This window comes from Astyanax mexicanus, chromosome 14, assembly GCF_023375975.1.
Source record: "Astyanax mexicanus isolate ESR-SI-001 chromosome 14, AstMex3_surface, whole genome shotgun sequence".
NCBI classification, from domain to species: domain Eukaryota; kingdom Metazoa; phylum Chordata; class Actinopteri; order Characiformes; family Acestrorhamphidae; genus Astyanax; species Astyanax mexicanus.
Window position 1 is genome coordinate 24,321,597 of NC_064421.1, and position 24,778 is coordinate 24,346,374.

A 24,778-nucleotide genomic window follows, 5' to 3' on the forward strand; every position below is an offset into this window, starting at 1 on the left:
ATAGAGTCACAAAATTAAGCTATAATTATACCACAGTTAGTTCCAACCCTGCAATGTGACTGGCTGAGAGGCGTTCTATGAGTGCCGTTATCAGCCGGTAATGCACTGTAACTGAAGCTCTCCATGTATTACTTCACTACATACAGGTAACCCAGCAACGATGCAGCGTTTACTAGCCAAACAGCGCAGCTACAAACAGAGCAGCAACGGAATGGAGTGTTTATAACCAAACAGATCATATTTTTCTCGTCCTATATAACTTAAAATCTTTCAATAAACAGCAATAATGGAACTGTGGTGTAAGTATAATCACAATATTACACTCAAGGTTGGTGCTATAATGTGTAGTATTGGCACTGCTGTGCTGTGCTGTGTTTTCTGGAAAATCTTGCAGCACTTCATGCTTCCCTCTGCTGACAATTTTTTATAGAGGTGCAAATTTCATTTTTCAGCAGGACTTGGCACACTGCCGATTGGTCTAATATAGTATTAAAATTATCTGCGACACTGATTTTTGGGTTTTCATTGGCTGTAAGCAATAATCGTCAACAATAGAAGACATTGTATTAGATCACTTTGTGTGGAATATATCTATATAATATATATGACTTTCACATTTTGAACTGAAATACTGAAAAAAATAAAGTAACTTTTTAAATTATATATATATATATTTTTTAGATACACTAGTATATATTAGTAGATTTTGTTACGTATTTGATTCCTTTATGTCATAGGTCGGCAATATAGGTGGCCCGCAAGCGTGAAACATCTGGCCCGTGAGGTTGTTTGAACTATAATGAACGATAATGGAAAAAAAATGCTTCTCTGGCAAACTTTAGTTAACACACCTCCTCTGTCTCTCTGTTGCGCTCGGCCTGATTTTTTGTTTCCGCCCGTTCTCATTTTTCCGCCCGTTCTCAGGCTCCCTCTCATATTATAAGGCATTTTTCCCATCTGTAACCTAGTCCACTAGCCGACACAGCGGTAGTATATCGGACCGCTATCCTAATGTCTCGGGTTCGATCCCCATGTGAGGAGCAGTGTGTTTATTTATTTATTTTTTCCTTTCTTCCTGGGTTTACCTGCTTCATTTTCCAAAAAATGATTTTTTTTTTTGTGGCCCGCCATGTAATGGCTTCGAAAATATCTGGCTCCCGGCCAAAACTAATTGCCGACCCCCGCTCTATGTCTTAGCTGATTTTTTTCAAAGACAATTAAATTTGGTTTTGCTTTTTTATTTGACAAATGTGGAAGTTAAATGATTTTCTTTCGGGCCATATCGTACATTTTTTAGATCTTTTTTTTATTATACGTCAACGCACATCTAAGTTTAAATAAAGGCTGATTAAATACGCTGAAGTAATCTGATGAAATACTCTCACTTACTTACATCTACATCTATAGCACATCATCACACTGATGTCTCTATAAATAGATAACAATCCACGTACACTCAGACACAGGCGCACACACACACAAAGAGACACAAATAAACACACATACACACACATTCAAGAAGATAAGTCATACTGAAAGCTGTGATGCATTTGGTGAGTCAAGACTTGTTCCTCCCTGAACTGAGAGGTCAAGTCTGAACGCAGGCCGCTCTCAGGCACGGTGAGGGAGGAGGAGGCTGCAGGGAGTGGTCAGTTCAGCCCAGGGCCAAGTCCTTCTCCCTCTTTGCCTTCGCACACGTGAAAACATGGCCGCCAAACAGCTCCCAAAGCTTCAGACCCCGGCTAGGAGGAGCCAGCATCACAGAGAACAAAATATTTAATCTGTGACTCACCACAAACTCACACATACAAGTGCATGTGTGCACGTACACTCAAAACACACACACACATACACACAGCTGAGTTACTCTGCGAGCAAGCTCCAGAGGAAAGTTTAGAACGAAGAACCTCAGGCTGGCTGAGTCACGATCCCTGTGCTTTCAGTTTTAACATGAAGACGTGCTCAGAAAGCACCGAAAGTTAAACTTCTCCTCTCTTGTGATACCCTAGAATCAGAATACTGGAGTGAGTATCAGCCAATACGAAGAGCTGACCCTGTACCAGAAGGTGCTCATCTTTCATAGTAGCAAAGTACATGAACATAAATATACAGTGGAGATTAACAGACCACAGTGAAGGTTTCTCAAAATGCGCTGCCCGCTATATGACACCCTCAGCTATATGTTTTGGACATGTTCCAAACTGACAAACTGTTGGATGGGGGTTTTACTATAAACATTGAATACTGTGGTCAAGGGGGGGAGGCCCAGAGTTATCCCTGAGGACACACAACTAGAGCAGGCACCAGTTATAGCTTTCTGCACATTTCTGGCTAGACCAGTGATTGTATAAAACAGACACTGTGGCTCCACTACCTTCCGTTCTATAGAAATAAAGTAGTGCTGTTAACATTAATGCACTAATGCACTAATGCTCACAATTAATCTGGAAACTTTAACACGTAGACTTAAATTTACAGTTTTTTTTGTTTCTACTGAATGTTTAAAAGTGTTATACAGTAGCAGAAGCATATTCTTAAAAATATAAATTTTAGTGTATTTTTCATATCGCCAATAAAACCACAAAAAATCCCCAATATATCATTATTATTTTAGGACCATATTGCCAACCACTAATGTTTATGTTAAAACTTTATGAACTAGAAAACAGTTATTAAATCAGAAATGCACAAATCAAGTGGATCAGAATTTTGTCCACTTGATTTCTGGACCAGTTCAACAATCTGGAGCATGTGTTTCAGTTTCACACAAGAAAAACTGCAAGTGGAAAAATGCAAAAAAAATCATCACAACAAACCATGTGAGCATGGTGTATTCTTTTATTAGTCAGAGCTGACAAGGATGGGTGCAAAAAGTAAATACAGAAAGAAGGTCCTGTGTTCTGGATCACCACGAATGTCTGGTCAAAAGTTAATTACTTGTATTTCTTGCCTCTTAATGTGTTTGAGAGCATCAGTTGTAAAGTTGTGAAGAGGTAGAATTGGTATACAGTGAATAACCCTATTTGAATAATGTTTTAATCCATATTATGGCAAGAACTAAATAAACTAATTAAAGAAAAAAATACTTAAAGAAATGAAGATAAGTAAATTGAAAAACATTTCAAGAACTTTTCAAAGTATCTTTAAGCGTAGTCACAAAGACCATTAAAAATGTTATGATGAAACTGGCTCTCATCAGGGGCGGCCAAGTAAAGGCAGGTTCTGAGGTTACCAGCCTCAGAAACCGCAAGTTAACAGCACTCCAGATAAGAGCCCAAATAAATACTTCACAAAGAAGGAGAAAAAAAAAGAAAAAATATATTAGAATGTGTATTTAAAATGTTGATACTGTTTTGGTACTGTATATGTACATTTTAACTCCTGGTAATCTAAGTAGACACATGGATAAATTAGCCTTGTGTAGGGAAGGGAAGTGATCTGAGGTTGCTTCAATTGGTCAGGTTCAGGCTCAGTATTGTTGTGTGGGAATAAAATAAAATTCAGCTAAGAATCTGAGCATACTTAATGACCAGGTTAGGTTAACAAAACTGTATAAAAAATGTTTATTTGGGTGAGTAAAGTACCTCTTTATTTGCAGTAAGCTTAGATTATCAATATTTTAGTTAGTTAGCAGTTAGCAGCAGCAATAGCCGTGGTTAGCAGTGCTTAGCGCTAGTAAATGCCACCAGAAAGAGCTAAACATGCAGACAACAGTCCCATATATTGGTGCTGGAGAAACTTTACTAAAATTCCTTTATAAAGCTGTACTTCTGCAGAGTGGCTTTAGTGCTATTTAATACCTGACCAGTAGAATTCATACAGGCACAGTGGATTAAAAGGTGTACTGTCGATTTTTGAGAAAATGAAGGGATTTTATGAGTGCTTTAAAATAAAAAATAAGTAATTGGAAAACTGATGAGACACTTCAGCTGAATTATTGCAAAGCTTTACAATTATGGCACCTACATGTGGACAGGACTGGAAAAAAAAAAGAGTTACTGTTGATTCCATAGCAAAAAATAAATACACCAAAAAAAAAAAAAAAAAGCACTGCATAAGAACCGGTAACACTGGTTCAAATGGTATCCAATCCATTTAAAAGTCATTATTGGTGCTGATACAAATACACACTGATGTATGTATGTATCTTCTCAGACTCCCTCGTGTCAGCTGGTCCAGAAGGGATTCATCCCTCCACTCTCAGTCTCACCATCATCTTGTCTTCACTATCCTTTTTTTTTTTTATCCCTGTTCTTCTCGTCCTAATTTGAGAGCCACCTCCTTTTTCTTCAGCATGTCTTCACTTTTTCTCTGTTGCCACTCTTCTTCCCTATTCTTTTCTCCTTTCCTCTCCAAAGCACAGTCAGGATGTAGCCCACACCCATGCGGTCCACAGCCATTCCTGCCACGCATTTTTCACATATTGCAAATGTCTGAAAGTCCATGGAGGGACTGCTGGCACTGTGGAGAGGCCCACAATCCACATACGCACATACGCACACGCACATTAAGTAGCCTACACCCCCACCCAACAGCACCACCACAACCACTGCACATCCTACGTTCCTCCTAACTGCTGCTGTGTGGTCCACATGAACAAACAGCCCCACCACCTCAGGATCAGTCTAGCACACGCTTTATTCTCCTTTCTCTTTCATGTACGAGCGTACAGGCCCATGTTCTTACATTCAGACACACTGCCTTCACACCAGTGCTGCTGACAGTCACTCACGCCTAGCCCCCACACGTATGAACCACGCGCGAGCACCACCGCCAACTTTATAACTGCAGCCATTTTTACAGCAGGGACGACTGGATATTCTCAACTAGCTCCCAGCTACAATGAGAACACTGCAGTACAACAGATATCTCAGCCATGAGTCGAGTCAGCAGTACAGATCTGACCAAACTATGAACTGACTTAACTAAGATGTTATGTCAGGCTAGGTTAAAAGCCAAATATGTGCATCACTGTATTTCTTTACAGGTGGTTTCACTGTGTTTTAAAGCATCTTTTTATTTAGTTAATTATTTTTAGAAGGACTATTCATACATTTTTTTTTATTTCTAAAGGGGCAAATGAGAGGAAAGACTGAGAGGGGAGGGAGGGAGAAAGAGAGAGAAAGAGAGAGAGAGAGAGAGAGAGAGAGAGAGAGAGAGCGCAAGCACCCTTTACTGTCTTTAAAGCCACTGGTTACTAGGGGTGGGACACTATATCAATATTGCAATACACCATAATGTATTACATCATATTTAGAAGTGGCATCAAGTACTGATTGTTTTTATTGAAACTAAACTCCTCAAGACTTGCCCACCTATTAGACGTTCTAAATTTACCGCTCCGTTACTTCATTACTGACATTATCATGTGATCAAATCAACAGGGTAAACCTGCGGAATCCTGGATGTGTGGATCTGTGAAACTGACAGCAATAAATCTTTAATTGCTGGTATTTGTTTATTTAGGAGCAAAACATGTTGGGCTATTTAAAGAATTATAATTTTGTTTTATGTTATTATACCTGTACTTGCTCGTACTTGTTTTTGGATAACACGCAAAATTAATAAAAAAGAAAAACAAAAAAAACTTTCAATGGAATCCAGTTTGTTGGTGCATTCATCAATACATGTTGACATAATATAAAGAACCTCTAGCAAATTGAGACTTTTTAAAAGTTAAAAAGTAAAAAAAAATGCAAGCTTTTTGCGGGACAGCACCAACATGTGTCATGGTCTAAACGTCCTCAGCCTCTGTGAACTATGGGAAACATAATCATTGTCACTTTCTGTACTTACGTGCATGTTTGTCTGCTAAGGCGATGAGCGTGGCAGAGATGTCTCTCCGTCTGTAGAAACACACCACTTTGGCCTCCACGTTTCCATTTGCCGTCTGCAAATAAGAGGCAAAGTTGTCACAGCAACGGCACAAACTGGTTACCAATCAGCTTTAGGCAAAGGTCGAACATGCAGATGAGGAAGTGTGGACGTAAAACTCTGCTGCTTCTGAAGGATGTGAGGCAGGCGAGCTCAGTGCAACTAGGGATAGAAGGAACATCATTAGGGTGGGAATGGAAAGAGAGAAGAGAAAAGGAGGGAAGTGGAGAAAAATGGAGAGGAGAGAGTGAGAGAGACTGCGAGAAAAGAAAAAGAATGAAAGCTGGGACATTGTTACTGGCAGAGCGTGAGGTAGAGGGAGGCAGAAAGCATGATGCACAAAGCACTGGACAAATGCTCTGAACTCACTTATAAGCACAAATACACACAAACACACACACACACTCACCTTGTTGAGTTCCTCTATTCTCCTGATCAGCAGTGGGTTACTGGAGGAGTTTTCAAAGTAAACATAATCTGTAGGGAGATAGAGAGAACAGTCATCAGTGACGGCACATGGGAGCATCATCAGAAGCAGCTGAGAGCTGTAGGTTATTATCTAGGACAGATTTCAATACTACAAAATAGAGGTATAACAGTACACAGTATTTATAACAAACTGTTACAGTAGAGGCGTCACAACTGTGTAAGCAATTGGACAGAACATACACTATTAGGTGAAATACATCGTATTCTACAGACTTTAAAGCACACCTTCAATGAACGTCTATTTTCTGGTCTATTTTCAAACATAAGGACGCACCGGATTATAAGGCGCATTATATGCAACACTAGTAAGGAACAGTGGTGACCTCATGTTACCCTTCTAATTCAGCAGGTCTCACTGTTGGGGGCATCTAAGTAACAAAACTGTAACTTTACTTAAAAGTTTTAAAAGTCAAACCAGCACTGGATGTTTTTCTACACATATTTCTCTCCTGAAAACTGTTTATTTGGGTGAGAAAAGCGCTACCGTTTATTTACAGTGAGCTTAAGAGTTCCAGTATTTTAGCAGCAGCGCTAGCCGCGGATGGCAGCACTTAGCATAGGGTTCATACAAATTCTCGTGAGCATACGATCTTCAAAACATCAGTACAGACAATAAAACTAAAAATCCATGTTAAAACTGCCATAATAGTAGGCCCATCTTACATACAATTAATGAAAAACTATGAAATATCACACATTTTACTAGCTGAATAACATTTCTGCATATTTTGCATGTCTATGCCTTATATTTGTCTAAATGAAGATAGACATTATTAAATTATGATTTTTCTAACTGTGTGAATTTACAGTTACAGTGTAGCTAAAACTCCAGTCAGAGTAGGACCCACGCACCCAGCTAGCTAATTTTCAGTGACGTGATAGAATTAACCAAACATTAAATAATTGTTTTAGAACCAAAATTTTCTCGAGAAAAAAAGAATTCAAATTTCCCAATAACCCTGTTAGCACTAGTCAAGTCACCCGATAGAGCTACACTGAGAAACCCTGAGCGTTCTAGTTACCCAGGGGGTGATCAGCTAGCAGTTTGCGCCACAAAGCTTGTTTTAACACAGTAAACTCGCAGGCTACAGTCTAATATACTCGCCTCTAAATGGCAAAAGAGTTGTGGTTAGCTGTGGTTAGCGGCTAATGCTAATACTGCTTCAGCCTCTGTGCTGTAGAAACTTTACTAAAACTCCTGTATAACGCTGGACACATGCGCATGTGTCACCTGGAAATGTTAAGCTGTAAGCCGGTGGATTTGCATGGTACTGTGGGAACTGTAGTGGGTTAAGAGTATAGCTTTGGTAACTAGTCTTGTTTGCCCCATCCCTACTGATCTGCTTCCTCCTCCTCTTTCTCACAGTCACTGTTGTGTGTCAAGAGAGTGGCTCTATACACTGGCAGACATGTTTTTCTCTCGTTTATATAAACTTATTTCAAACTCCAAAAGCCCTGATGAATGGCGCGGTGTAAGTGGACAGATGTATGTGTGTGTGTGTGGGCATATCGCATGCTAACATTTTACATTACTGGCCAATTAACTGAGTAAAGGCTGTACAGACTATTTTAATTGGGACTATATGACCCGTGTACACCTGGTCACTACCTGTCACTAGTATCTGTCACTAGTATCTGAATCACAGCAAATTTGTTTGTTGCATGGAAGTTATGATGTTTCGGTTTGAATTTGGCAAGTCTTGTAGAGACTGATGCATTTAAACTGCTGCAATATGGTTTAAGTCTCAGACCACCTCCTGAAATTACTTTTTAGACAGAAACAGAAGCACACCTGAAAAGACTAAGCCTACAGAAACAGAACACCCATCATACAATATATTACCATAATTATTTGCTCACCCATCTAAATCATTGAACTTTAAAGGTTCTAATCACTTCGATGGCCACAAGTGTATAAATAACCAAGCATCTAGACATGCAGACTGTTTTTTCCACAAACATAAGTGAAAGATTGGGTCGCTCTCAGGAGCTCAGTGAATTTCAGCATGGTTCAGTGATAGTCAACTGTCAGTGATACTATAACAAAGTGAAAACGAAAGGGAATGAAAGCAACTCACTCTGTCAATATAAAATGAAGTCACCAACTTTCTACAGTGTAAGTCAATACAGACCTCCAAACTTCATGTGGCCTTCAAGCTTAGCTCAAGAACAGTAAAGAGTAGAGAGCTTCATAGAATGGGTTTCTATGGCTGAGCAGCTCCATACAGCCAATATAGTATATATAACAGAACCATATTACAATGGCATATACAGAGGCCCACACAAAGGCCTATAGCTTAGCACAAAAATATTACAACAAGAGACCACTTCCGTTTCTGAATCAGTTTCTCTGATTTTGCTATTTATAGGTATGTGTTTGAGTAAAATGAACAGTGTTGTTTTATTCTATAAACTATGGACAACATTTCTACCAAAATCCAAATAAAAAATGTTGTCATTTAGAGCATTTATTTGCAGAAAATGAGAAATGGCTGAAATAACAAAAAAAAAAAAAAAATGCAGAGCTTTCAGATGTGAAAATAATGCAAAGAAAACAAGTTTATATTTATAAAGTTTTAAGAGTTCAGAAATCAATATTTGGTGGAATAACCCTGGTTTTGAATCACAGTTTTCATGCATCTTGGCATGTTCTCCTCCATCAGTCTTACACACTGCTTTTGAATAACTTTATTCCATTCCTGGTGCAAAAAATCAAGCAGTTCAGCTTGGTTTGATGGCTTGTGACAATTCATCTTCCTCTTGATTATATTTCAGTGGTTTTCAATTTGGTAAAATCATAGAAACTCATCATTTTTAAGTGGTCTCTTATTTATTTCCAGAGCTGTAGTTAAACATAAAACACATTCAGTTCTTCTCACTTAATTGCTCAGAACATTCAACTGGCTTTAAATCTGAACATGCAGAAATCAGGATCCACATCTCTCCCATTTTATTCCCATCCCTTGTTCTCTTCCATTCCTCTATCGATCCTCATTCTTATTTCTGCTCCCCTTTCCCCTCGTCTCCTTGTGTGTGCGTGTGCGTGTGCAATCTTGGCCTTGCTCCAGGCCGTGTGGGCTGAGTGCAGGCTTACGGCTCAGTGGGACGTCCCTTCAGGCCGCAGGCTTGGTGGGGTGCCTGGTCTTAACCCTGCGTGCGCCAGGGCCTCTGGCAGATTACACTCCACACATGGTGGGCTGCGAGCATACACACATGCGCACATGCACACACGAGGCTCGGTAGTAATCTGCACCTCCCCAAGAGAGAGAGAGAGAGAAAGAGGGACCCGGGGACGCAGCCAAACACACATTTCCAAATACGCTGTCTGTTTGGCTGATCGTTCTGATCAGTCTTTTCATGCATCCCAGGAAAAAGATCCTTGACGGGGGGAGTACTGCTGCACTGTGCAGTGAAAAGGAACCGCCTGCACTCGTTGCTCCAAATCAGTCAGGACACTAAAGCGCCAGGGCTGAGTCTGGATAGCTCTGTCTGTCGTACAAAGCTTCAGCAGCTGCTTGGGTGCCTTACAAGCATTTGCAAACATCCTTTTGTACAAAATAATATGCGTATTAAAGCATTTAAAATACTGAGAGCAGCAGCACACAGTTAACAGGCTCTTAAAACACAAGAGAAAAACTGTAGTGTGAAGAAAGTATCAAACATTTTAAATCAGAGACACTTGCTTAATCAATGTTTCAACCTCACTGAAATAAAGTGTATTAAAAAAGGGTTTTTTATACTGTTTTTATACTGCTCAGGAATATCTTTCTACTAAATTCTGGCCATTACTGTTAGTAAAGTCACGATGTTGGATGATCACCAACCCACCACACCATTCCCAACTCCCCACCTCATCCCAAAAGCATTGGATGGAGCACTATCCCTCCAAAGAACACAGTTTAATTTCTCCACTGCTCAGTACAGGAGAGTATGGTTCAATTCCCACTTTGGGTGACTGCTGCACTACACTAATAAGATTCTTGGTTATTGGGAATGATTCTCATAACGCTCAACCCATTGTGTACTCAAGATTAAAGTCCTGCCCTTCAAAAAAAAGAGTCAATCAGTTTGCTGTTTACGCTGCAAGTGGCGACGACGCCACAATAAATCTCAGTAAAAGCTCAGTAGCCATGCCAAAAGTTGAAAAATTGCCTTTTTTGTGTGAATTACGAGGCAAACGCTACAAATAGTTCACAAGGTTTTTGTCAAAATTGATTTAAAATCTGATTTAAACTATGTTGTTGAAATAGAAACTGGAACTTTAGTTCAGAGTCGGGTGTACTTTGATTAAAATCAGCAGTTTTAGAATGTGTTTTAGAATCTACCAGAATCTGGTTGATGCCACGCGCTCAACACTTAAGGGTTATCTTTATCTAGCACTTAGTGCTATACATTTATAACTAAGGCTGTAACTCTGAAAACATTTTGACCTTTTGAGTTTTAGAGCTGTAAAATTGTAGAGGGGTTAAGTCGCGTCATCTGCTGCAGTGCTGTTAGCCAATTAGAGACGATATGTTTGCATGTATAAATATTCATGAGCAAGAGTGGAAATACTGTCTTTCTTCAGAGACCATTAATCCAGTGAAATAAAGCAGGGCAAAATAGAAGCAGTTTTTTTTTTTTTCACAAAAAACGGCTAACATGGCATTCATTCATCCTGGAGACCACAATTAGACATTTTAAAATGAATAAAAACTATGGAATGAGACTTTTACATATAATAAACAGTAAAAGAAACTGTGTGTCTGTGTGTCTCTTTGCCCTGTTATGGACTGACGGCCTCTCCAGGGTGTATACTGCGTTCCACCCAATGACTGCCGGGATTGGCTCAGACTACACTGCGACCGCAAATGTATTAAGTGGTTGACAATAAATGAGTGAGTGAGTGAGACACGTAGTACAGCTCTAAAGTACCAAAGTACAGCTCTAATGATTTATTTCACACTTAAGACTAACCACCTCATTCCTTTAAAGTGATCCTGTACTAGTTTTTGATTAAAACTTTGTAATAATTCACTTTCATGACAACTGGGGACTTGTGTTTGCATGTTTCGCCACCATCAGCGCATCCACACGCGAATTATCTGTTTTCTCTCAGAGGGCCGTCCTGAGAATAAGACACTGAGCAGACCGCACCTCTTTGTCACTTTTTTTAACGAGCACAAGTTCTAGCCAAGGCCCCTTGGACCTGAGCAAAACCCGGCATGGAATAGCACACGTGTGTGCGAGAGCGACTGTGAGCACACACTGCCAAAGCTCTGTGTGGCACATGCTGAGGAGCTCCAGAAGAACTAGAGGCAATGCCATTCTGTGTCTCGCGGCGAGTCATGCCAGCCCTCCCGCCGTCCCTGCCTGTCTGCTTGCCTGCACCCACAGCGTCCCATCCCCCCCGCCGGGCACGGCCAATCAGCGCATAGCACAGCCTGTGACATCACGGTGCAGTCAAATTTCCTGCGATCCAATCCACGCATGTTGCTGAGCCCTACTGAGAGAGAACGAGAGACATGAGTGGAGCCTAAGCAGAGAGAGAGAGAGGGAGAGACGAGAAGAGCGAGAGACATGAGAAAGAACTAGAGTTTCAGCTAGTTGTGGTCAAGGTTAGTATACAATTTTTAGTATACAAGTTTAAAACCGAGTGAAAGTAGAAACAGCAGAGGGATAGACAGGGAGAGAGAGAGAGAGAGAGAAAAGAGAGTGAGAGAGGGAGAAAGAAAGACAAAGAGAAAGAATGAGAAAGAGAGAAAGACTTCTCTGACCTGCACTGAGGCCACAGTCTGCTTAGGTCTAAGTGCATAGACTGCATTCAATCCCTACCTCAAGACATTCAGACTGGGACCCACGGGACATCCGTTACTATGGCAATATCAGTTCATTTAAGCTTATGTTCTCACCACACACAAACACAAACACACACAAACACACACACACACACACACACACACACACACACTTCCAGAGTCTCCTCTTTATTCCCCTCACACATTCCTAAACTCCATCAGATGGTAAGCTTCCACCTTCTTCTCCCTGATTGCCCAGCTGAACCACGGGTCCGTTTCCACATCAGCCTCTCATGTGCGCTCAATATTTAGCCAACATCGTATTCCGTGCACGCACACGCGTGCACACGCTCAATGATGCAAATACAGTAGATCATAAGCACCAAAAACAAAAGTGACGGGGAGGGGAAACTTCACGGGATCCAACATGATTTGAACAAGTGGAAACTTCAACTGACAGCCTTGGATTATCAAGGGCCAAATAGACTTATTAAGAGTCTCTGCCAGCAGAAGAACTATTGAATAAATGATAAAGTTGCTGTTTCAACTGTCAATCACCCGAGTGTACTGGTGAGATAACCGCTGTTAGGGAGGAGCTGTGGAGGGTGGGCACTGGGCAGAGCATCCTGGCCTGATGCTTCTTTTGGCAGGCAGCTGCAGACAACTTGTCACGCAGCATGCCCATCATCAACTGTAGAACCTGGGCTTCACAAAACCTCTACTAATACTAATAAACTCAATCGCTGTAATGATTGATTGACATCGATATAATCATCATCTATTATCATCAACTACTGAAAAGTCAACATTATTTACAGTGATTTATTACTCGATAATTGAGGGAGGGCTAGGGCTGGACAATATGGTCAAGATTTATATCACAATACTTTTCCTAATTTCAGTCGATACAATATTATGTTGGTATCAATTACACTACAGAATAAAAGGCAGTATAAATGTACAGCTGGATTAGTGCTTTATTTATTTTTTTATATATATATATATGATTAGTAAAACATATGCATATATAGACAATATATCACAATACAATAAAACGTTGCCATATTGCCCAGCTTTAGGGAGGGAGCTATATAGATTTCTTTTGTATGAAATAAGTTATTAAAAAAAAATATTGTCACTTAAAAGATCTGTGTTGTGTTGTGTTAGACAGTATAACAGTATTTAATGCACAGTAGAGAATAAAAATAAAAAAAAAGAGATTTCTTCAAATAAGGATGATGTTTCAAAATTACAATGTGTCTGATGTGTAAAATAAATGTTCCGTGTCTATCCAGTACACAGCCAAAACAGCTCATTCACTGATGTGCATTTAAAATAGCCACAGGGCAGGGGTTCTGTGGGGGCTCACTGATTGTTGATGTCATGCCTTGAAAACAAACGGGGGCTGGGACTGACAGGACGGCTGCAGTTGTGCATTTAGCAGCATGTGAGAAGCGAGTTCAAATGAAAGCGGAAGCACGCATGTGTGGATATAATTCAGCTTCAATCTATTAAATGTGCCCAAAAAAAAAGCTAAAAACACATAATACTTTAAACAAATTTGTGCTCTTAAATATGAGGCATTATCTTTTAAATGTGCTTAAGCTCAGACTCTGTTAGCTAACATAGCTAAGCCGCAGGCTTAAAGTCTAAACACCTGCAAATTAGAATTACCCGTCACTAGGGTTGCAGCAGTAACCTGCATGCGGAAAATCTCCCCCATGCATGCGCAGCTCCTCTCCAGCTTGGTTGCCCCTTATTAGCGTCTTATTTACAAAGCGAAGTGAAAGGAAATAGCAGTGTGGGTTTACTCCGATACCTCTAAATGACAGGATTGTTCTTCTTGAGGTAGGATATTAATAGGGCTGATCGATAAAAATAAATAAATACCAAAAAAATAGATATTCCTCAAATATATGAGCGATTCTCAATTACAATTTTTTATTCCTTCAATTGTGTAATTTGTAGACAAACAGCACTATTTAAAATGATGCATATCATCATGTTTCCTTAAAATTGTATTTATTTACTTTCATTCTTTTAATTTTCTCTTCTATATTTTTCTTTCTCTTTTGGTGTTTTTCACTGCAAATAAACGCAGACAACTTGTGTCTTTCTTTTCTTAAGGAAATACATCACTCAACATTGCATCAGTTCTCATATGTATTTCTTGACCATTTTTGGACAGCAAGAATTGGACATCGTAGTCTGGTGAAAGATCTTGTAATTCATTACCCAGTGTCGCTGATAAGTAATGTAGTACGCAAATCAGAACCAGTAAAGAGATCCCGGATTCCTGATTGCAGGATATTAAGTGGTGTAGTGTAAAAAATACAACAATTTGACAACTCTTCAAGTCATGCAGGGTGAACCTTGCATTAATCTTTTGCAAAAAGCCAGTGTGGCTGCAGGTTTTCCTTCTAAATAACCAAAAGAACAACTGATTCTTCAAACAAAAAAGTACACAAGCTTCTGCTTGTCTGGAATGAGAACCTGTAGCCACTAGGGGTGTGCAATATCGTATCGTATGCGATAATATTGTTAACATTTTTAAATATCGTGAACGGATATTAAACCCTAAAATATCGTGCCACATAACCCACCCCTAATTATCACATCCGGGTACGACTTTTTTGCTGTTTTTAGCAAAAGACAAATTCACACTGTTCTCATTCCTCATTAAACATCTACTAGAGACAGATTATATCTGTCCAGTGTCATTCATGTTACTGCAGCACTGGATATATGGAGATATATGGAGAGCATTATTAGTATTGTTCAGTAGTGTATTCTTAAAAAAAGTGTTTTGTCATATCGTCAAGAGTATAGTTATCACACAAATGCCATGAAATATCGTGATATTATTTTAGGGCCATATCGCCCACCCCTATGATGAGAATAAATAAACAACCCGCTGTAAGCCTGATGAAACCATATTGCACAGAAGCAACATAAACACAGGACCATTTGCACTACTTGCACAGTTTACATTACTCCCTGTTAATACTGTATGATACCATATAATTTTTGAGACTGTGTGACAGTAGAGGTGCAAGATATGGACAAAAAAAAATGTGATAACCAGTAACGATGTTGGACATCCCAATACCGATATGAAACACGATAAAAAAGTTTAACCTTCTCAAAGGTTCCAATGATCTTGTCAAAGCAACAGCATCTTCTTTGTGATCAGTCAACAACTGAATCTACTCCATCAATAGATTCACTGCTGCAAGGAAAGACAAGCAGGTGGTAATAATAAGAAGAGCCCACTGGAGAACCTCAGCCCTGCCAGCTTTGACTTCTTGATTCAGATTCTACATCACTTCCAGGGCCTACACATTTCAGGACAATCCATAGAGGAGAGTCTAGGGCGTTTTTACACCTGTAGTTCGTTTCTCTTGTCTGAATCAGTTGATCAGTTTGTTTATTTGGAGCGTTTTTTCCCTGTGCTTGGTTTGGTTTCACACAGGCACAAAACTAAATGCACCAAAATGTGCACCAATAAACCATGAGAGCACATTGTCTCTTCTAATGGGTCAGAGCTGTCTGGCACGGGAACAAGAAAGAAAATATAGCGAAAAGATTCAGTGGTCCAGCGTGAATATCTGTGCCGTTTAAAGCTGCTTTAACACAGAACACTACAAAATTTCCTGCTGTGCTTTTAAACACAGTGTTTTCAATGGGGCATGCAGTGCATATGTAAACATAGTAAACTGAGTCGTGCGGCTATGAGTAGTGAACGCAGCACAGACCCTGTGTGTAAACATCAGGAAACAGAGACAGCCTTTGTTCATACAAGTGGTAATTAGCTTTATCTGGCTAATGTATCAGATTAAACTGTGCCTTATCAGCAGTTTAGCTCAAATAAAAGGAGTATATTTGATAGCTGGGTCTGATTGAGACCGGATCATGTTCTCACCACAAGCGAACTGCTCCAGAGTTTAGAACCAGAGTCTGTTCTAACCGGACCCAACAGTGCAGGTGTAAAAACGCCTGACTGGTCAACATCTGCAACATCGTCTCACTGCCTGCAGGCCCAAAGCTCCACAGCAGACCTGCGACACGCAGTCCTGCATATTTCCATCATTTCTGTGGTTCATCATGGTGGTCTGCTTGAGGCTCTCTTCCTGGCACATTCCAAGTCAGCGCTGGAGTTTCTGGGAGAGCCTCAACTCCAGGGAGAAGGCAAACAAAGCAGAGGCAGCACAATGAGTTCTGTGAGAGGAAATTCCGCCAGGCCACCTTTTGCCATCGTGTGCGGGAAAGACAAAGAAGAACAGAGGGCACTCAGACAGGCTTTCTCTCCTCTCTACAAGGCATTGTTTTCCAATGATAGCTCTGCATTCAAACGCAAAGCCTCAGCAGTCAGGAGGGGGAGATTGGCTTTGTGCTGCTGATGCCACTGTGGCTCAAATATACCTTGGTAGATATGCCTCCACTAATTTACCGTACTGAGAGGGGGGCGATGGGCAGTTGAGCAACGTCCTTTAACCAGAATCCAAGCACTCATGCACTTCAGCGAGGGCTGTACAATTAGCATTGTATTAATCATTATTAGCAATTTCAGGCTCTACGATATGCTAATCACAAAAGTCAGTAATTAATGCATCCATTTAGCACTACGCCTACTGCATCAAAATCAAGCATTCCTAGTTGTAAACAGCATTACTCGCAAATGGAGAGCTGTGGAGAGCTTTAAAGAATCGAATGCCGATGTCCAATCTCCACAGTTTCCACTGAAACACTGTGAAACACTGTGCTCACTCTCAGTCTCTGCAGTCTCACGCACAGCAGGCATGCATGCAGAGAGCGCAGAGAATAGATTCAAATGTGCCATGAATCTTGGTGTTAATGAGAATCACAATAAACAAACAAACCAAAACAAACCAGCACACCTCAAGGTATCAGCTGCTGAATTACGCAGACAAAATAGCATATAGTATTGCTGCCTTTTTACACACAAAAAACAAGTTAAAATTCATAAAGTTTTAAGAGTTCCGAAATCAATATTTGGTGGAATATCCCTGGTTTTCAGTTTTCTGGAAATGTTCTCCTCCACCAGTCTTACACACTGTTTTTTGATAACTTTATGCCACTCCTGGTGCAAAAAATCAAGCAGTTCTGCCTGATGTAATGGCTTGTGATCATCCATCTTGCTCTTGATTATATTCCATAATTTTTAAGTGGTCTCTTATTTTTTTACCAGAGCTGTATATTTAAAACTATTTTATATAAGACTTAAAAATGTCATTACTAGTAATGCACCATCTTTGTGCAGTTTTATCAAAATAAGAACATGCATGTGTCATTGTGTAGTAATGTTTTGGCTTCCGGAGGCTCTGAAATACCACAGAGTGCAACTGTCATTGTGTTCAATTGAAATATATTTAACAGTAAGCATGTTAAATGGCTACTATGGTCCAATTTTAAAACATTATATTGTATTGATTATATTGTATTATATTGAGTTGTATATCCTGCTCCCTCTCCACACAGGTTGCCAGGTGCAGGACAATTGACCTACACAAATGAGTGCAAGATATGAGCGCAAGATGCAAGCAATTTTACATGACAGCAACTCACACTCTGCAAGTTGCTTAGCTAACGTACACTGGGTTATTTAGCCACATTAGTTAAAGGCTTTCCATCATTTCATCCTTAAAAAACAAATCCTAGAGGACACAGATATTGCAGCATTGACATGAAGATTTGACTGCATTCACTGACAAGAGCATGAGCATGGTCAAGATGATGGATAATTACCACCCCGCATCATCTCATCCATAACTCTACTCATCTCAAAAGTACTGGATGGAACACCATCATTCCAGAGAACACAGTTCTACTGCTCAACAGTAGGGCTGTCAATTATTTTAATTTGTTGACCACAAATTTCATTGTTGACTAATCGCTAATTTTGTAACAGTACCACATTACGCAAAGCACTGGGGACAGAAGCGCAATGGGAGATAAGCAAATGGTTCACTCCCACAGTTTACACTCAACTTAGTCTATGTCTCCAAAAGGGGCCAAACACAACAGAGTACATATTTAATCACTAAATATCAGTATTTTCCACATTTAAACAACATCTAGACATTTAAACACCTTTTTTAAAATCACATGTTTAGCTGTTTATCATTTTTAGAGATGGAGGACATGGTAGAAATAATCATTGACTAATCGACTAATCGACGAATCAGCTTAGTCGACTACCAAAATAATCATTAGTTGCAGCCCTTCTCGACAGCTAGAAATCTTAGGTGGTTAGGAGTTGCACCCCTGTTGCCCACACTTTAAATTAGATGCCATAGGAGTCATGACTTTCTGCTCAGGAAAGTTCTGCTTTATTGCCAATACTTCTTTTTGGGGACAAGCCAAGCTGTGTGTGTGCAACTGTATATTTGTTTCAGCAATGGGTGTAGCTTAAAGTAACTGATTGCATTCATTAAAATCATGTCCACACACTTTTTCTATTTAAATTTGACTCCACACAATAAACCATTCAGTGATTACTGTACACATTAGTACACTATCTATTGTGTACAACTAATCATTGCATGCACCATCTGCATCTTAAGACTAAAAGTAGCAGTTAAAATAATCTAGCTTTGCCATGGTTTATAAGTGCAAAATTTCATGTGCTTGTTCTACGACCTTGCTTCGGTCCATGGGAGATCATCCAGATGGGTAGAAGTCATCGATATGGATCAGGTGCCGCAAAGGCTGAAGGTACAGTGGCCCACAGAGGTTCTCTGCAGGTCTGAAAGCCTGAGGCCATTTTCAGCCTCAGCAGCACAGGATGGTGCAAACACTGTTAGAGGAGTGTTAGTGAGCTCCCAAGCCACAGCACAACACCTTTCTGAGCCTTCAGAGAACAACCACACTGTAGGAGAAACTATAGGCCACATAAACCATGTAAAACAAAGGCTGGAGTTACACTTATCATTAAATTGCTAAGAGCTAAAGACACAAAGCTAAACACTCGATCTAGCAATTAACCTCAGGATTAATTGTTGCCTTTGTGATTTGGATACACAATCACTACACTGCCTTCTGAGACAGTGTAGACAAGCACAGCATCAAGTCAGCTTGCTTTTTCCTATTTCAGACACAGCCCATGTAAAGTTACAGAGTGGGATTGCCTAGTGCTGAAGCACACAGTGCTCCAAACCTGTTATCAGAGCTGCAAAGAGAAGAGCTACTCCACATTAACGATTATAGATATAGAATGAGACTTCATAAAAGCTCCTGTGGGTGTCCCAATACTTCTGTCTGTTCACTTAGTGCCCAAATGTATTCAGATATTCTAATTCTAATTGGTGAACTTAGGAACTATAACATGCAAAATTACTAATACAGGTGTCCAAGAATGCCTGAACTGGCAGAACGCACATCACACTGAATCTTAAGAACTCGATCTGACTACTTCTTATGTATAAATGCACTCTGACCTTACAGCAATGTTGCAATCTCTCATGTAAAGACTTAAGAGTATAGGTTGAAAGAGTATAGGCTGTTACTGCAGCAAACTGATTCACTTAGTTATTTGAAAAAAATTCATTTGGACTAGCAAGTCTGCAAACATTTTAACCAAGAATAAGTCTTTATTTACTTTTTAAAGAAAGATATCCTTCTAAAATTCTGTACAGCCAAACACTGTTTAATTAGTCCCCATTTTATACATAAATATTTATATTAATTTTATCATATTGTCATAAATTTTCTTATTGCATGGACAACATACTTTAAGAAAATTCAGTTAGATTAGATGATGCGCCGCAAAAATACAATAAAATTCATCGTCATTCATGAAAGAGTATTTGAACAGCAGAATCTGATACTGATTTTTTTTTTATGTCAAAAGATGATAAATACTGTGTACTGTGAAAATGTTTTTATATAACGTATAATTGAGCATCATCTCCAATTCACTACATATGACAAAAAACACATACAAAGCTAGCTCACTATCAAAAACTTCAAGAGACAGAAACCGGACCACAATGAACTGTAAGAGGAAGACTCGTGCCATATTTGGCAGGGTAGGGGGTCTCCCCCAAGACTGAGGTGGAAAAAGACAGTCTTAACTGATGACATGTTCCACTACTCAACTGCTAAACTGTATCCCAATTTAACTTTAAAAAAGCTAAATTGGGAAGTTTACATTCTCAGAAAACTACCAACTTGTTTTTGACACGTAATTTAGTATAATAAATGGCTACAAAATATTACAGAGGGATTCGAAATTGACTTAATTTCTTCTGCTCACAACATCATTCTAGGCTTTAAAAAGTCTTCACTGAATTTACTTATGGTATTCATTACATCTGTCACCATAATTATATGTTCTTGACTTTATTAAGTTCTGCTGTTCTTGATACCAACCACTGTATTTACTCAATAAAAACAGGACTAAAACATATAGGGCAAACTTTTAAACTTGCGAATTGCTGGAAAACACACTTCTCTCCTAGACTATTATTCATTTTAAAAGTGTATGGTTCTCTAAAAGGGTGTTATTTTATGATTGTACCATTATATGCTGAATATATCAATGGTTGTTTTCTATAAAGACAATATATAATTTTTCACAATAATATCTGTGACAATTGTGCTGATCAACATCACCCTTTGGAGTGATGTGGGGAAAGAGCTCCATCTACCCACAGAGCGAGCAAGGAGAGCCCTGCTCTCTCAGGGCTCCTGTAGCTGATGGCAAGCTGCATGAACGGGATTTAAAACAGCGAGTATTTTAATGGTTACAGTTTATATGCACTACATATGCTGCACTTTAGTTTTGTGGTATATTTGTGTTAGTTCCATTACTTTACTTTTATTACACCTTTTTTTTTTCTTTTACAAAACCAGGCTCTGTTTTACGAATCAGACAATTGTTTATATATTTTTTGCTTAGACTAAATAAAACTTTAATATCTATTTTGTTGTAGTAGTAACTATGTTGCTAAAATTATTATTTAATAAAAATCAATGTTTTGTCATATCGCCAAGAATATCTTTATCGCAAAAATACACCGAAATATTGTGATATTATTTTAGTTATATAACGTTAACTGTTATCGCCCACCCCTGCTTCAAAGCAATTGAAAAAATTGAACTATTCAATACTTTTATTTTATAATTATATGTAACTTAACTAACGTACTACTTCACACAAGAAGGCTAGGTTAACTTAACCTGACCAGCGTTAGTTAACTAATTAAGGACGGACTCACGTTTCCACCACGGCTCACTTCTCTCTGTTTACCTCCTCGTTCAGGAACAGGTTAACAGCGGTAAAGTACTCCAGTTCGTAGCTTTTCTACTGTCTGATAGTTTTTTTTTTACTTCCATGCTCAACCAAACGTTCCCTAACGTTACTTCTTGTGGCTGAGAAGTAATTAACGTTAGTATTAACGTTAAGTAATTAGGCTAAGCTAGCTAACCCATAGCTAAGTTACGTATGTCTGGATAGTTAGCTGGTTAACTCACCCGTTACTTGGCAACTAAGCTATGAGCTAAGCTAGTCAGCTTTTTTTAAACATGCTACATGATATGTGAGGTTTCTTTAAAAACTTGAAAACTTAAGTAAAAAGCTTCAGTTCTGGGGGAATTATGAGCTTTGGCTGTTTGCTGGTGGGGTATAGGACTGCAGAGCTGCTAGCTAGGTTAGTTAGTTGGCGTTAATTAACTAGTAAACCTAGCTAAACTCACTGTAAATACTAAGTTACTAACCTATGTTTAGGTTAGCTAAGCTAGAATACTCCAGTTTTAAGAAAGTAAGTTAGCTAAACGACACATTTTGGAGGGGGTTTGAAAGCAGCTAGCGTTAGTTAGACTCTTCATCTTTATCCCGCTCCTCATCATCATCTTCATCCTCCTTTGGTCACAGAGCATGAGGCTCTCTCTACTCCAGCTTTAGGAAATAAAGAGGAAGGACACGGAGAGCTGCTCCAGCTCTGGGCTCTGAACTGTAACTAGCTCTATAACGCTGTATATACCCGAGGCCGCCGCTCAGGGGAGGGATAAACATACACCAACACAGAGACACAGACAGGCAGAAAACGTGCTCTCTACCTCCGACCCGGTACATGTTGGCTGCCATGACTGCCCCGCGTCCTGGTGGCTCCAGGTAGGGCTTCCTCACGCCGTCGCGAGCACTGCCTCCGCCGCTGAGTGTGTTGGAAAATGGTGGATTGATCAATACGAAGCGGAGCAGTCAGGGGATCTTAAAGAGACAGTGCGCCCATTTTCACTACTCTGCTTCACCGCGCTACTCGGAGACTCGCGCCGGGACAGAGCAGCTGAGGGACTCGGTAAGAGCGCGAAAACAAAGCGGGGCGGCCGGAGGGAGGGAGAAAGCGGGCTGGCGGTCAGGAGAGACTCGAGGGAGGAGAGAGGAGGAGAGGCGGAGGAGGTGGAGACCGCGAGCATCACCGTCCAGCTCAGTCTCCGCCTCCCTCGGAAATACCGAAACAATCGCTGTTGTACAACTTCAGACCCACTAGAGGCAAAATAACAAAGTAAACAACTGTTGCTTTCAGATTGGAACCCCCCCTCAGCTCTCCCTCCCGAGCCCTACAACACCCCACCATCTCCCTAACAGCCCTCCATCCCTCTCTCTCTTCAACACAAAAACGAAAACCTAACCTAGTTAACGCTAGCTGACTGTATTCTACAGAACAGTTCCAGTTCCAACGGTTACAGTGCCACTAATGTTGCCAGGTCCAACAAAAATATCCAGCCCAAAATCAGAAGCTTGAACTAGCCCAAAATATCTGTCTGTCACACGTTTGAAGCAAATGTCAGAACAACTATGAGTGTACGACTTTGTTTGATTTTTTTTACAAGGTGTTTATTATCAGGATTGCTATTTATCTTAAAGTCATTAATAATTTTGAAACATTAATGTTTTATTAGTTATCTTATAACAGTTTATATCAAAGTCCATAACATTTGATAGTAACATAGTTAGCAAAAATAATAATTTACTTACTTACTAATTTCTGTTCTTGCCCCTCCTGAACTTTCTTTTCTCTTCTTTAACATTTTTTTTTTCATCGCCTTGTGATTTCTGGTTACTCTGTGGTTTTTACGTCTGGTTACATTCTGGTTACTCTCTCTCTCCTGCTGTCCTCCCTTATGTCGTTATGTTCTCCTCATTCTTATGGTTGTTGTTAATCAAGGAAGATTGATTTTAGTGTCAACCTCTACATGTTTGCCCACCGTGTTGACGTTTTTGGCAGCCGCCACCACTGAATTTTCACCCGCGACTGGATTTTCAAACAAGCCCAATTTGGCGGGAAAACCGCAAACCTGGCAACTCTGTTGAGGTTTAAGGGTTGGCCTGTAGCTCACCTGATATCACATTTCCCTTTAGAAGCATTCTTCAGTGGTCCACAGGCCCATACTCAGGGGGGAAGTTAGGAGTAGTTAGTAGTGGTTCAATACTAGCAGTTTTTAAGTAAAAAAGGTAAAAAAAAAAATAGAATAGAATTAAAAAATAATTTATTTCAGTAATTCAGTTCAAAATGTCAAACTCATATTATATAGACGTATTACAAATAGATTGATCTATTATAAGCGTTTATTTTTTTATCATGGCTTACAGTCTATAAAACAAAAAACAGCATCTCAAATTTTTTTGTGGCAGTGTGGGCAGTGTACCAAGTCAAAAAAATCAAATCTGCATCTCCATAAAAGTAGTCAGCAGAGGAGAGCATCAAGTGCTGACTTTGGACTTGATATAACACAGTGGACCAAAACCAGCAGATGGCATGGCTCTCCAAACCATCACTGACCATCAGTAAATTGATTTTTGATTTTGTTTTAGTTTTTTCTTTAAGTTTTAAGGACTGAAAGCCTTGATCTATTGGTTTCAGACCAGTATAACTAGTGACTGGTGGCACTGTGGTTGACGTGAGTTTGTGCGTGGCTCACCTGATATCACATATCCCTTTAAGGGACACTAGCATGGTGTAAATAAAGGCAAAAGTCATTCATAGACTTTCCAATGGTAGGCTGTTTTGCTGTGTTTTTGACGTGTGTTCTAAAAATTCCAGCCCGCCTCCTCCCAGAACTCTTAATTTCCTAACACTGGCACACTGCAGTCAGTAAGGCTTTTAATTAGGGCCCGAGCACCGAAGGCGCAGGCGAAGCCTGCACCGGAGGTGCAAAGCCCTATTGTTTTTGGTCCGTTTATTATTATTTTTATTTACAAACTTCGCGCCCATTTTTGAGGCCTTTCCGATACTCGAAAACTCTTGCATTTTGGCACAGACGTCAAAGCCGGTGAAAAATTTTAAATTACATTGTTCACAGGTTTGGGCGTGGATCAGGAGCTCTATAGCGCCCCCAAACGTTGCCAGTGGCCGGGATAAAGTTTGTCCAATGTGCACCAACTTTGGTACGCTCATTGACCTCATTATACCGATCAAGAATCACTTGGATTTATTTGACTCCGCCTAACAGGAAGTCAGCCATTTTGGCAGGAAGTCACAAAATAAAAAGTTTCCCGTGGTGTTTTGGGTGGGTTACGATGTTCGAAAACTCATAAAATTTCACAGGCCTATTGGGCATAGGATGTACTTTGATGTAAAATTGGAATTTTTCATATTCATAATTTATCAGCTCTC

At 39.8% G+C, this 24,778-nt stretch overlaps 1 protein-coding gene across 2 annotated transcripts in view; it reads right to left on the minus strand.

Annotated features, from left to right (window-relative positions):
* Positions 1–22,606, minus strand: part of mta1 (metastasis associated 1) — a 52,856-nt gene extending 30,250 nt beyond the window's left edge. Inside the window, exons 1-3 of one of the 2 annotated variants that reach the window (XM_022672917.2) lie at positions 22,221–22,606; positions 6,284–6,351; positions 5,797–5,890 (exon numbers count right to left, since the gene is read on the minus strand). In XM_022672917.2, coding sequence (XP_022528638.2) covers positions 5,797–5,890; positions 6,284–6,351; positions 22,221–22,248 — 190 coding nt within the window. In that variant the 5' untranslated portion in view covers positions 22,249–22,606. Of the gene's footprint in view, positions 1–5,796; positions 5,891–6,283; positions 6,352–21,379; positions 21,582–22,220 lie in introns of those variants that run through there. The other variant, XM_049463571.1, reaches the window with a different exon arrangement.
* Positions 22,607–24,778: the final 2,172 nt, after the last annotated feature.